This window comes from Coregonus clupeaformis, unplaced genomic scaffold (genome assembly GCF_020615455.1).
Source record: "Coregonus clupeaformis isolate EN_2021a unplaced genomic scaffold, ASM2061545v1 scaf1172, whole genome shotgun sequence".
Lineage (NCBI taxonomy): Eukaryota > Metazoa > Chordata > Actinopteri > Salmoniformes > Salmonidae > Coregonus > Coregonus clupeaformis.
Genome location: NW_025534626.1, coordinates 54,649 through 69,904, shown reverse-complemented (window position 1 = coordinate 69,904; position 15,256 = coordinate 54,649). Strand labels below are relative to the sequence as shown.

General features: G+C 44.7%; 1 protein-coding gene and 1 pseudogene across 1 annotated transcript; both read right to left on the bottom strand.

Annotated features, from left to right (window-relative positions):
* Positions 1 to 1,709: 1,709 nt before the first annotated feature.
* On the bottom strand, positions 1,710 to 6,712 carry LOC121582298 (UDP-glucuronosyltransferase 2A1-like). The gene is made up of 2 exons (XM_045217666.1): positions 6,158 to 6,712; positions 1,710 to 3,498 (listed from the first exon to the last, which is right to left on the bottom strand). Exon 2 carries the CDS (start codon positions 2,705 to 2,707, stop codon positions 1,889 to 1,891), a length of 819 nt encoding a protein of 272 aa, XP_045073601.1. The 5' UTR covers positions 2,708 to 3,498; positions 6,158 to 6,712; the 3' UTR covers positions 1,710 to 1,888.
* An 84-nt stretch (positions 6,713 to 6,796) lies between these two features.
* Positions 6,797 to 14,226, bottom strand: LOC123486359 (annotated as a pseudogene).
* Between the last annotated feature and the right edge of the window lie 1,030 nt (positions 14,227 to 15,256).

The window sequence follows — 15,256 nt, the reverse complement described above, 5'->3', positions numbered from 1 at the left end:
ACTGGCTAGGCCACTCCAGGACCTTGAAATGCTTTCTACGAAGCCACTCCTTCGTTGCCTGGGCGGTGTGTTTGGGATCATTGTCATGCTGAAAGACCCAGCCACGTTTCATCTTCAATGCCCTTGCTGATGGAAGGAGGTTTTCACTCAAAATCTCACGATACATGGCCCCATTCATTCTTTCCTTTACACGGATCAGTCATCCTGGTCCCTTTGCAGAAAAACAGCCCCAAAGCATGATGTTTCCACCCCCATGCTTCACAGTAGGTATGGTGTTCTTTGGATGCAACTCAGCATTTTTTGTCCTCCAAACACGATGAGTTGAGTTTTTACCAAAAAGTTCTATTTTGGTTTCATCTGACCATATGACATTCTCCCAATCCTCTTCTGGATCATCCAAATGCACTCTAGCAAACTTCAGACGGGCCTGGACAAGTACTGGCTTAAGCAGGGGGACACGTCTGGCACTGCAGGATTTGAGTCCCTGGCGCGTAGTGTGTTACTGATGGTAGGCTTTGTTACTTTGGTCCCAGCTCTCTGCAGGTCATTCACTAGGTCCCCCGTGTGGTTCTGGGATTTTTGCTCACCGTTCTTGTGATCATTTTGACCCCATGGGGTGAGATCTTGCGTGGAGCCCCAGATCGAGGGAGATTATCAGTGGTCTTGTATGTCTTCCATTTCCTAATAATTGCTCCCACAGTTGATTTCCTCAAACCAAGCTGCTTACCTGTTGCAGATTCAGTCTTCCCAGCCTGGTGCAGGTCTACAATTTTGTTTCTGGTGTCCTTTGACAGCTCTTTGGTCTTGACCATAGTGGAGTTTGGAGTGTGACTGTTTGAGGTTGTGGACAGGTGTCTTTTATACTGATAACAAGTTCAAACAGGTGCCATTAATACAGGTAACGAGTGGAGGACAGAGGAGCCTCTTAAAGAAGAAGTTACAGGTCTGTGAGAGCCAGAAATCTTGCTTGTTTGTAGGTGACCAAATACTTATTTTCCACCATAATTTGCAAATAAATTCATAAAAAATCATTTTGCCTGTCATAGTTGACGTGTACCTATGATGAAAATTACAGGCCTCTCTCATCTTTTTAAGTGGGAGAACTTGCACAATTGGTGGCTGACTAAATACTTTTTTCCCCACTGTATCTTTCTGTAGCATAAGATCAATCAATCAATGTACATGCAAAAACACAGATATTGAAACAAACAATTCTAAACATCAACCTGCAATAGAGCACGGTGGGAAATATGATAAAGATGGGCGAGGTTTTTAGTTTTTTTTTACCTTAGTAAAGAAACCTGTTAACACTGTGAATGTAACACTTACAGTAAATGTTTGCAGTGTAGGATTGGATCACAAAATGCACAACCATCTGGAAAAACTTGACAACAAATATATTACACACTAATTTATACATTAGCATTTTATTATATTGGCTTCAATTCAACATTATACATTTACATGATTTAAAGATGCACTATGCAGAAATCGCTCTGCCATTTCCTGGTTGCTAAAATTGTAATAGTTTGCCTCAGTTTATGTGACAAAACAAGCAAGTTTAGTGTAGAGAATCATTGTACCATCTAAACCACTGTGAAATATATTTTCCGTAACCAAAAATATTGTATTTTCAGCTGTTTGAAGCTGGTGTACAAAACTGAAAGTAAAAGACGCAAAAACAAAACTTAAAACATGGGAAGCATAGAAATAGCGCACAAAGAACAGATCTACCGCTTCTTAGACTTGCTTTCAATAAGAATGACAGATCTATAACTCACATATCTATGTGAATTTTGTCGGGTCACCCAACAAGTTACATATTGCAGCTTTATTTTATACATATCCTATTATTTGTGTGCACCAGAATGTGGAGAATTGGATATGCTCATTCACTTTTAATCTTTATTTTCAAGCATTTTCCAACGCATAAATATCGGACTATTGCAACAAGAAGAAGAAGAAGCACTGACACAACAGCCAACAATATCAGGACAACATCCACAGAGTGGTAGGAGTACCAGGGCATTCTGTAGGACTCTGTACGCAGGTGAGCAGCACCTTTGTGTCTCATGACAAACTCAATCCAGAAGAGGGCAGTGTCCAGGGGCTCCATTGGCACGTCCCTGTGTAGCCTGGAGAGTCTCTGCATGTTCATCCTGTAGGACGGCTCATCCAGAACTTCCTGTAAGGCCTCTAGGAAGTTATTGTTCTTGTCTACTGTTGCCAAAGATAAAAGCTTTGCTCCTCTTCTCTCTTTCAGACAAAGGAGGTTGTCATATTGATCAGAAAACAGAGGTAGACCCACAACAGGAATTCCATGGTAAATAGCCTCATGAAGTCCATTTGTTCCTCCGTGAGCTACAAACAGCTTTGTCTTCGGGTGTCCTAACAGATCATTCTGAGGCATCCAGTCAACTAGTAAGGTGTTGTTGCCCAGAGTAGCTGGCCTGTCTCCTTTGTACCTCCAGATGACCTTCTGAGGCAGTTGGGCAAAAGCAGCAGCAATCACATCAGCTATATCATGTGGAAGCTGTCCAACTAAAGTCCCCAAAGACATGATAATGACTCCATGCTCCCCAGAACTCTGAACAAACTCCTCCAGTTCTTGGGGAAGAGGCTTGGCAGGTTTACATTGGAACCCTCCCATATAGATAACATTAGGCATGGTGGGACGAGGGAATTCAAACACAAAGTCAACTCTCATGAGCCATAGATCAGCCCCCTGTAATAACTCATAGAAGTCCACACCTGGTTGGAAAATCTCATTACAAACAGCCTAGTAATGTGGCCGGAGAGTCAATCTATCCTGAACAGTAAATAGCAAATAGAAAAGCATATTCTTTACTCTCTCTGTGAAAGTCATATAGTGTGAGAGCCCTGATCCAGTCATCGGTATATAAGACATGGGGGATGGCGCAATGGCTAAATGTCCCTCTCCACTGGTTACCCACCGTACATTGTAGACTAGAGGTAGCTGAAGATAGTGAGCCACCAAAATACCAGTCCCCCATGCTGGGTCAGTAAGCACCAGGTCATACTGGCTCTCCTTTAGGGTCTTCATTAAATCCTTGTCTTTCAATACAGCAGTTGCGAAGTCACATTCCAGTCCATGAACCTTAGACATTGCAGAGAACATCTCAATTTGCAAATGTATAAAGTTTAATACAGAGCTCGTTCCTCTCTCTATATCAATGACTTTCTTTATGATTGGCTTTACAAATTCCTCAAATTCCACACCATCAGTGACAGGTATTGTAATAGAACTGTATTGAAGAGACTCTTCTTTAATATACCAACTTTTAGTTGTTCGTACCACTGTGACGGTGTGTCCCTGAGAGTGAAGAGCCTTGATCAGAATGTCCATGTTCACCCAGTGACTCCCTTCTAAGGGAAATACCAGAATTTTCCCACCATCGCAGATTCTCCAAGAAGCAACCAATAAAAGATATGAGAAGGCATGAGTTTATGCTTCCATTGTGGCTTGCCATCTTTCATCTGAATGATAGGAGAAATCAGAAGGCAGGTTGAACAGAATGCAAAAGAACAACTCTTGTTGTTGTATCAGGTGGACTCGGACTGACTTAAGTCCCCAACTAAGTCCCCCCTGTAACACTCTCGGGCTCTATGGACGTTTATATTGAGCCAGGGTTGTTCATTTTCTTGTGTTTGGGTGTATTTCATTTGGTGGTGTTGGGGATGGGTGAGTTTCATTTTGTTTGTGTCATGTGGTGATTGGTCGATGACTCCCAATCGAGGTAACGAGTGTCAGCTGTCGGCTCGTTATCTCTGATTGGGAGCCATATATATTCTGTGTGTTTTCTCCTTTGTTTTGTGGGTTATTGTTTCTGTGTTTCTGTTAGTGTGTTTCAGTATTTGAACTTCACGTTTCGTCATTTGTTGTTTTCTTCGTGGTTGCTTTATTTAATAAAGTCATCATGTTCACTCGCAACGCTGCGCATTGGTCTCCTCCTTCAGACGATCGTGACAGAATAACCCACCACAAGAGGACCAAGCGGCGTAACAAGCGGCAACAGGACCTACCTACGCAGGATTTATGGACGCCTCCCTAAGGATTTTTGGACATGGGAGGAGATTCGGGCTGGAAAGGGTCCTTGGGCACAACCGGAGGAATATCACTGCCCTCGTGAAGAGCTGGAGGCAGCTGCAGCCGAGAGGAGGTGGTATGAGGAGGAATATCACCGCCCTCGTGAAGAGCTGAGGCAGCTGCAGCCGAGAGGAGGTGGTATGAAGAGGAAGCGCGAGTCGAGGCTGGAAGCCCGTGGTTACTCCCAAAAAAATTTTTTGGGGGGCACATGGCTTGGGCGCCTGGGCAGCAGGAGGCTGCCACAGGTAGAGCTGAGAGAAGGCTATCGGATTACGGGAGCCATTGGCGAGTAGAGGGAGGGAAGTTGTTGTGGCACGGCATGAGAGACTAAGTGTGTTCCCAGTCTGGTCCGGTCCGTTCTTGATCCCCAGTTAAGGCCAGTGGTGGGTGTTCCCGGCACGGACCGGTCTGTTCCTACTCCACGCACCAGGTCCACGATGTAGCGCCGCCAGCCGGCCAGAGTCTGCCGTCTGCCCTAGGGCGTCTGAACTGCCCGTCTGCCAAGCGCTCATAAGCCGCCCAGCCGAGATCCGCCAGAGCCGCCCAGCCGGGATCCGCCAGAGCCGTCAGCCGAGATCCGCCAGAGCCGTCCAGCCGGGATCCGCCAGAGCCGCCCAGCCGGGATCCGCCAGTGCCGTCCAGCCGGGATCCGCCAGAGCCGTCCAGCCGGGATCCGCCAGAGCCGTCCAGCCGGGATCCGCCAGAGCCGTCCAGCCGGGATCCGCCAGAGCCGTCCAGCCGGGATCCGCCAGAGCCGCCCAGCCGAGATCCGCCAGAGCCGTCCAGCCGGGATCCGCCAGAGCCGTCCAGCGAGATCCGCCAGAGCCGTCCAGCCGGGATCCGCCAGAGCCGTCCAGCCGAGATCCGCCAGAGCCGCCCAGCCGGGATCCGCCAGAGCCGTCCAGCCGTGATCCGCCAGAGCCGCCCCCGCCAGGATCCGCCAGAGCCGTCCCGCCAGGATCCGCCAGAGCCGTCCCGAGGATCCGCCGAGCCAGCCAGCCAGGATCCGCCATCTAGTCAGGTGCTGCCCCTTAGCCCGGTGCTGCCCCCTTAGTCCGGTGCTGCCCTTTAGCCCGGTGCTGCCCCTTAGTCCGGTGCTGCCCCTTAGTCCGGTGCTGCCCCTGAGTCCGGTGCCGCCCCTTAGCCCGGTGCTGCCCCGTAGTCCGGTACTGCCCCTAGCCCGGTGCTGCCCCTTAGTCCTGTACTGCCCTTTAGTCCGGTACTGCCCGTAGTCCGGTGCTGCCCCCTTAGTCCGGTGCTGTCCCCCTTAGCCCGGTGCTGCCCCCTTATCCCGGTGCTGCCCCTTATCCCGGTGCTGCCCCTTAGGCCGATGCTGCCCCCTTAGTCCGGGGTTGCCCCTTAGTCCAGGTGGGGTTAGGTGGAGGGTGGTCATTGGGAGGAGGCTACCGAAGCAGGTTGTGACTGTGGTGGGGTGGGGATCACGACCGGGGCCAGAGCCGCCACCATGGACAGACGCCCACCCAGACCCTCCCCTAGTCCTGATGTTGGTGCGCCCGGAGTTCGCACCTTTAGGGGGTACTTGTAACACTCTGGCTCTATGGACGTTTATATTGAGCCAGGGTTGTTCATTTTCTTGTGTTTGGGTGTATTTCATTTGGTGGTGTTGGGGATGGGTGAGTTTCATTTTGTTTGTGTCATGTGGTGATTGGTCGATGACTCCCAATCGGAGGTAACGAGTGTCAGCTGTCGGCTCGTTATCTCTGATTGGGAGCCATATATATTCTGTGTGTTTTCTCCTTTGTTTTGTGGGTTATTGTTTCTGTGTTTCTGTTAGTGTGTTTCAGTATTTGAACTTCACGTTTCGTCATTTGTTGTTTTCTTCGTGGTTGCTTTATTTAATAAAGTCATCATGTTCACTCGCAACGCTGCGCATGGTCTCCTCCTTCAGACGATCGTGACACCCCCAGCTTCTAACAGACTCACAGACTTAAAAGCTAATCTCAAGACACCTTTGTAATGCAAAGAGCTTTAGAAGCTGGAAAGTAGGTAAATTAATTCACTGTAACAATGATTTGTTTGCTAACTTACCTGTATCCCACAAGCCAAACAGTTGTAGTTTTTGCTCATACAAGAGGATTCACAGCTGAATTCTTCAGTGAAGCTTATTCAAGCGGATAATAATTAAGCTCTTGCTTGATCTTGTTATGTAATACTGCTTTTCTGAGAATGTAGCCACTGTTAAAAAAACAGGTATTTTATTTTGTATTTACCAACCTAGGGCCCAGTTAACTAAGTTTTGGCCATTATTTTTCAGAGTTAATAACATTTAAAAGAGTAATGTAAGGGTAATATAAAAGGGTAATATAAAAGGGTAATGTGTATATAATGGTAATGTCGACTTAAATATAAAAAGTAAAGGGGTCATATAAAAGGGTAATGGTAAAGGGTATTGTACACTTATTTACAAAGGGGTGGATTCAAAGTTATTTATTAACACCTGTTAATTATTAGCTAGTCTCATGTGGCCAGCCTTCCAAAATCCTGTCTCGTTAACTTTGAGAAGCCTGTTTTTCCGAGGCTAATTATTGGCCTAGTTTATATATAGATTGCATGTCAAACTTTATTTGTCATGTCAAACACGGACACATGATGACTTGAACATGCATTCTTGCAGTTAAAGGATAATACTGTTTTATCCTTAACCAAGAAAGACAGCAACCTGGATAATTGTATTCATTTATGTACTTTACTTTGTGAGATATGCCTATAGGGAGGTATCCTCCTTTCAGAATATAAAACAATTGTATATTAATTTAATCTATCAACAGATACAGCAACATAGAGACAATAATCCCTCATTCATATAAACAAATCAATCAAGAATCATGATGGAACTAGAATCCATTGCAATTATAACTGGTCTCCCACACCCACATGTGAGTAAGTGTCTCTGCCTCTGCACTGACTGTAGTGTCTCTGAATTTGGTGTGCTCAGTGCACTTAGTCTCAGCTTAGTCTTATCCGCTGCTGCCTGCAAGGTTGGGGACGATGATGTTGGCCCATTTGTAGATGACAGGGATGAAGAGTAGAGCAGAGCCCAGAACTGAGACCAGGAGGAAGGTCCACAGGAACACACGGTCCAGAACCTGAGCCACAAACTTCCAGTCCTGCACCACCTGGAGAGAGAGAGACCAAACATGCCCTTCAGACTCCAACACATGACCTCGTTGACACAGGGTGGGAGGGCTTTGCACACAGAGGTGCAGTTGCATGTGACAATCAGAGGATGGAGACAAATATACAGTATGGAGAAGATGAATATATAGAGAGAATTACAGTAAGACTTCAAAAACCTAAATTCAGTACTTTAGGATTGATTTTGAATTGTGTTAAAATCATAACAAACAAACACAATATTCTCTCATGCCAACTTTGGCATTTATACTGCAGGGGCAGATTGATTCTCTGTAACTCTATGGGATCTTACCTCTCTGACCTCGTTCTCCTTGACCACATGCATGGTGATGTAGCGGATAGAGTCCAAAGCAGCCTGCAGGTTATTCCTAGAGGAGAGATGAGGGGTGGACTCTGGTGAAGAGCCCTTCATAATGCCCCCAACTGCCCCCTCTCGCCCTGCCAGTCCTGCACACTCTCTCCCTGCCAGTCCTGCCCTGGCCAAGCCAGGGTTAGCATAGCGGTCCACATGGCTGTGCATACACAGCAGCTTGGGCAGCCTGCGCAGGAAGATACAGCGCACCCAGGGCGCCATGCCATGGTGCGTGGACGAGGAGCGGTGGTGGATGTTGATGGCGAAGACGGTGATGACGATGGAGAGCGTGACAAAGATCATGGTGAACACCAGGTACTCCCCGATCAGAGGGATGACCTTGGAGGAGGACGGAATGATCTCCTCGATCACGAGAAGGAAGACGGTGAGGGACACCAGCACAGAGGTGCACAGGGAGATCTTCTCCCCGCCATTGGAGGGAAGGTAGAAGACCAGGATGGTGAGGAAAGAAAGGCCGATACAGGGGATAATGAGGAACAGGGTGTAGAAGAGCGGCAGTCTACGGATGATAAAGGAGTAGGTGATGAAGGGGAAGTGGCAGGATCCGTCCATCCTCAGACCACGGCTACCTGTCGCTTTCACTATCTCCCATTCACCATTGTCAAAGTAGTCCCTCTTGTCCACATGGAAGTCCTCCAGGAGGATGTCAACCTGTTGAGTAAATAAAAGGTTAGAAAAAGACTAAACATCAACAGACGTATCTCCCCTTTAACTCCCTAAAGTATAAACAAGAGATTCACGCATTTCTGACATCAGTTAAAGACTGTATGGTCATTAATATACTGTAGACTGTTTCACAATGCTGTGTAGGCTACAACCTGTGAGCCATCATAGGTCCAGGGAGCCAAACTTCATGGAGCAGTTCTGCAGGTCAAAGGGAAGAAGGTGACATCGATGATGCAGGCTGACTTGTAGTTAGCGGGCTGTGTCCAGGTGATGGTGCCATCGTACTTCACCACAGCCTTGGTGACAGAGCCCTCAAAACGTCCATCGGCACTGTTAGAGGAAAGGATAAACATCTGTTTTTCTTCTACAGGATTGAATCAGGCTTTGCTTGACGTGTTGGATTAATTGAATCTGTGCTGTTCAAAATATAGTCTACAGTGAGGGAAAAAAGTATTTGATCCCCTGCTGATTTTGTACGTTTGCCCACTGACAAAGAAATGATCAGTCTATAATTTTAATGGTAGGTTTATTTGAACAGTGAGAGACAGAATAACAACAAAAAAATCCTGAAAAACGGATGTCAAAAATGTTATAAATTGATTTGCATTTTAATGAAGGAAATAAGCATTTGACCCCCTCTCAATCAGAAAGATTTCTGGCTCCCAGGTGTCTTTTATACAGGTAACGAGCTGAGATTAGGAGCACACTCTTAAAGGGAGTGCTCCTAATCTCAGCTTGTTACCTGTATAAAAGACACCTGTCCACAAAAGCAATCAATCAATCAGATTCCAAACTCTCCACCATGGCCAAGACCAAAGAGCTCTCCAAGGATTTCAGGGACAAGATTGTAGACCTACACATGGCTGGAATGGGCTACAAGACCATCACCAAGCAGCTTGGTGAGAAGGTGACAACAGTTGGTGTGATTATTCGCAAATGGAAGAAACACAAAAGAACTGTCAATCTCCCTCGGCCTGGGGCTCCATGCAAGATCTCACCTCGTGGAGTTGCAATGATCATGAGAACGGTGAGGAATCAGCCCAGAACTACACGGGAGGATCTTGTCAATGATCTCAAGGCAGCTGGGACCATAGTCACCAAGAAAACAATTGGTAACACACTACGCTGTGAAGGACTGAAATCCTGCAGCGCCCGCAAGGTCCCCCTGCTCAAGAAAGCACATATACAGGCCCGTCTGAAGTTTACCAATGAACATCTGAATGATTCAGAGGAGAACGGGGTGAAAGTGTTGTGGTCAGATGAGACCAAAATCGAGCTCTTTGCCATCAACTCAACTCGCCGTGTTTGGAGGAGGAGGAATGCTGCCTATGACCCCAAGAACACCATCCCCACCGTCAAACATGGAGGTGGAAACATTATGCTTTGGGGGTATTTTTCTGCTAAGGGGACAGGACAACTTCACCGCATCAAAGGGACGATGGACGGGGCCATGTACCGTCAAATCTTGGGTGAGAACCTCCTTCCCTCAGCCAGGGCATTGAAAATGGGTCGTGGATGGGTATTCCAGCATGACAATGACCCAAAACACACGGCCAAGGCAACAAAGGAGTGGCTGATGAAGCACATTAAGGTCCTGGGGTGGTCTAGCCAGTCTCCAGACCTTAATCCCATAGAAGATCTGTGGAGGGAGCTGAAGGTTCGAGTTGCCAAACGTCAGCCTCGAAACCTTAATGACTTGGAGAAGATCTGCAAAGAGGAGTGGGACAAAATCCCTCTTGAGATGTGTGCAAACCTGGTGGCCAACTACAAGAAACATCTGACCTCTGTGATTGCCAACAAGGGTTTTGCCACCAAGTACTAAATCATGTTTTGCAGAGGGGTCAAATACTTATTTCCCTCATTAAAATGCAAATCAATTTATAACATTTTTGACATGCGTTTTTCTGGATTTTTTTGTTGTTATTCTGTCTCTCACTGTTCAAATAAACCTACCATTAAAATTATAGACTGATCATGTCTTTTGTCAGTGGGCAAACGTACAAAATCAGCAGGGGATCAAATACTTTTTTCCCTCACTGTATGCTGTGTAGGGTTGCAAAGCTACCAGTAATTTTCCAAAGTTACCGGAATCTTCAGTAATTTTGGTAATTAACAGAAAATATATGACAATCTATCGTAACTTTGGTAATTTATACTTGAAAACATTTATTTTTAATGAATATATAGTATTGATTTATTATATCTGTGTCCATATTGTCCATGAGTTTCAAGTAGATAGACCATATGGTTAAGAGAAAATAGCCTAATTAATTAAAAAAGCATTTAATCAACAATGGCATTCTTTTCAATTAACTCTGCAACTCTTCCAACTATTAACTTTTTTCACAACTGCCACCAGTTTGACACCAAAACATTGACAACAAAGACATATTGACATAGTAAAACATTTTTGGTTTAGCATCTTATTGAATTATTTCAGATATTTTATGTGATGAGGCCACTAAGGCTGCATTTAGACAATTCAGATATTTTTTAATTAATTGGTCTTTTGAACAATCAGACCAACTCTGAAAAAGATCTGATGTGAAAAGATCTGATGTGATTGGTCAAAGAAATCTGAATTGCGTTGCATGTGTAAAAGCAGCCACAGAGGGTCAGAGATTGTTACAGACACCTGTGATAATCTGAAGTACCCAAAAGGGCCACTAGATGTCTGGTGATAGATTACATAAAATCCCTGAAAGATACCAAAAGTCTGGTAGTTTACTGGTAAACTTAGAATGTTTCAGTAATATACAGTGCCTTGACTTGGGATGGAATGAGTGCAGGAGCTGTATTTTTTCCAAGTCGGTCCATTAGACATTATACTATAGAGACCTCTGATTATTCACTGTTAATTGTTTAAACACATTTTCCATTACTTCTCCATGACTTTTAACACATTTTCATGACTATTATTATAGCGTACATGAAAAAGTAAGCATTATTGACACTGGAAAGCTGCTGTGTCTGATTTCATGTAGACCTACCACATCCTGCCGTTGTGCCCTTGATCAAGGCACTTAGCCCCCCACATAGAGATGCACTGTTAGTCACATGTTATCATGATCAAGGCACATAGCCCCCCACATAGAGATGCACTGTTAGTCACATGTTGTCAATATGTGGTCAACCCTCCATCTGGAGAGCTCCTGGGTGTGCAGGCTTGGCTTTTCAACATTACAACCAAATGCTTTTGTCTTTATAAAATTATTCCCTCATTCAATAAATCAGGGATCAAATGGATAAGGTAGTCTACTTCAAAGCAAGGTATCTAACTAGACATGTTTATATATAAGGCTCAAATATTCATGTTCAGGGGAGATCTATGCACAGCAAGTTATTTGTCAATTAGGCTATTCTTATAATATTTTTAACGTTGTCGCAATTACATGGCTACTGTTTAATAGAGGGGAATCCCAGCTTTCTAAAGGTGCACATTTATTTAGGCTCTACAGTGCCCGTGGAAAGGCAACAATGAAATGAATGCTTAGTTTGTTAGTTAACTAGAGAGATAACTGCTACAAGTTATATTTTGAATTGGTGATCTAGTTAGTCTGTCTGTAATTATTTTATACCTGCTGCTGAAATGTCGCGCTCTCTTTCCTCCGGCAACGGCCCACTCGCACTGGCACACACACAGCACCACAGACATGCGCTAAAGGGTCATTCCGATAATGGCTGATATGTAGTTTTTTAATTGATTGACCATATTTAAAAGTGTGCTTTCATGAATTACATTTACAACAATTATTAAACTAATTTCCATAACTTTTCATGACCTTACAAATCCTAATTTGACAATTTGTAAGAGGCATCATGCCATTCCGGCTGGCACGTTTTCAATCTGCGCAATCTCGAACAGGCTATACTGTCACTCACAGATTCAGAGACTGAGTGCAAATTAACTTGAACAAAACAGAATTAGGAAATGAATGCCCACTCGCCATTGCTATTCAATGAAGATGCCACCTTCATTCTGCTTTGATCAAACTTTTTTGCCTCCGTGTCTGGGCCAATAAAAGGCTACATTGTTTTTATATAGGGGCTGGTATGGAATTCCCAACAAATTTGAAGTACCGGTAAGGCGTGCTAGGACGGCGTTCCGGACAGCTACGGCCCAAGTCAAGACTAGTAATATACCCTCCATTTGCAACCCTAATGCGGAGATTATAGTGCTCAGAAAGCTTTAGTTCAATATCAGTGTCATCTTTTGTTCTAAACTGGTGGCAGTGATGGGCATGGTACATACTTGTCATAGAGCACAATGTCTGGGATCCAGATGGAGTCTGACGGGACTCTGATGGTAGTGATGCCCAGGTAGTCATCAAGGTTCCAGCGTAGCTTCATGTCCAACCATTCCTAAACAGGAGAGAGAGAGAGGGATGAGTCACCTTCACCATCTTTCATTAATGGTCATCTCTTTTTACAAGACTGTTGCTGGAGCACACCATAAATTACTTTTCTCCTCCTGAGAGAAAATTGATTCCACTACTCTATACACTGAGTGTACAAAACATTACTCTTTCCATGACAGACTGACCAGTTGAATCCAGGTGAAAGCTATGATCCCATATTGATGTCACTTCTTAAATCCCCTTCAATCAGTGTAGATGAAGGGGAGGAGACAGGTTAAAGAAGGATTTTTAAGCCTTGAGACAATTGAGACATAGATTGTGTATGTATGCCATTCAGAGGGGAATCGGCAAGACAAAATATTTAAGCGCATTTGAACGGGGTATGGTAGTAGGTGCCAGGCACACCGGTTTATGTCAAGAACTGCAACGCTGCTGGGTTTTTCACACTCAACAGTTTCCTGTGTGTATCAAGAATGGTCCACCACTTAAAGGACATCCAGCCAACTTGACAAAAGTCAACATGGGCCAGAATCCCCGTGGAAAGCTTTCGACACCTTGTAGAGTCCATGCTCCGACGAATTGAGGCTGTTTTGAGGGCATAAAGGGGTGCAACTCAATATTAGGAAGGCATTCCTAATGTTTTGTACACTCATTGTTCACTAGTAGTAGCAGGGTCGGGGTCAATTCCATTTCAACAAAGTCAATTCAAGATTGAAACTGAAATTCTAATTTTTTTCTCATAGAGAAGCATAAAGTAGAATTGGAATTAGATTTGGAATTTCCGTTTACTTCCTAAATTGACTGAATTGAAATGGAATTGACACCAACCCTGGTAGTGAGAATAGTAGAGCCAATGATGGATTTCTCTATTCCGCTTTGAGTTACTATTGCTGTACAACTTCATATTACAATCTTTCTGTGTTCTCAGTGCTAACAGTCCTTTAGCAGATGCTCTTATCCAGAGTGACTTACATTAGTGCATTCATCTTAAGACAGTTAGGTGAAACAACAACGGGGGGATATAAACATTTATGGTCTAATAACGTAGATAGTGGGAGATAAGCATTGACGTGGACAGAGCCATATTTTCAACCTTATCTCCTCATTCACCGCTGATGAATAGATGTGGCCATGTTAGCTATTGCTCTCCGTCCTCTGATTTGCATGGAGTTGTTTGTCATTGTGGCAGACTAGGGAGAGGCTGACCTGCAGACCCTGGTCTGGAGGGATGATTCCCTGGCTGTAGAGAACAGATGCAGTCAGAGGATATGAATGAAGCTGTCAGGGTGGCTGGGGGCTAGGCAGGCTGCTGGGGGGCGAGAGCTGCAAAGTGGGTGGCTCGTGTGGGCACAAGGGAAGGTGGAGGAGGGTGGGGAGAAATTAAGATGTGAGCTCATCGTGAAATGCCATAAGAACAAGGGGACATGCAGGGGGACGGGAGGTTGATTGTTACTCTAAATGCCATGTTGCCTTTGTTGGTCTAGCTGACGCTGCTGTAGAGCAGGGGTTCCCAACCTTTTTTGGTTACTGTACTCCCAAATGAATTTTGCTCCGCCTGGAGTACCCCTGAAGTACCCGCTTATGAGCATTTTACCAGTAACCCTATGGACTTATGAGTCTTTTCAAGTATCCCCTCTGGATAGGCCAAGTATCTCCAGGGGTCCTAGTACCCCTGGTTGAGAACCACTGCTGTAGAGTGTTGTGAAATATACAACGGCTGGGTCTAATCCTGGACACTGATTGGTTAAAACCGCATTCCAGCCGATGTCTATTCCACAAGTTACCACCGGCTAAAGCCATGACATTGAAATGCCTATTTACACTGTTCCATCTCACTGCGCAATCCACTGTCTCATCAGCCCAGCCAGACAATTTATAAACTTAACCTCCACTGTAAAAAGCATCTAGACATTATCTCCCATTTCTTTTAGACTAGCAATTGGTTTTCAATAGTGGAGATTTGTATAAACCTTGCTGTCTGTCTATCTGACATTTGTAACACTGTTTCAATATTGAAATTTGATCTCCAGCTATCCCATAGTAATGAACTTGTAGGGGTCGCGAGTCGAGACAAGACAGACAGGCAGGCAGCTTTTCTCAGCCAGTCGAAATCATGAATCAGCATAATTTGTATGGATTTATACTGTACAAAGAAATGTCACTAGAAAACAGGTAAACAAAATCAAGTGCAGCTAGTTTGCAGTCTTTCCAGCTTCAGTTTGAAGTGATTGTGTTAGCTTTGTTGTTGGCTAGCTCCTCTGAACAACAGTGTCCTGACGAGAGAGCACATTTTCTATGGCAGGTGAAATCGCACATCATTAGCTCATTGTTATGGATGTATCCAAATAAATGTCACTAGAAAACAGCTTAAACAAATGCAGATGCAGCTACTTGGTTGTTATTCTGGCTGCACTGTTTGACGTGACTGTAAGTTAGCCATAGTTGGCTAACTAGCAAGCAAGAACGTTGCCAGCCAGTATGGCAATATAACATTTAGAACGATACAGAACAAAAATATTTAAATACTGTGTCACATCTCTGGGAACCGAACCAATAGAACGTAGCAACCCTTGATTTGTGTCGGGCCTATATCTT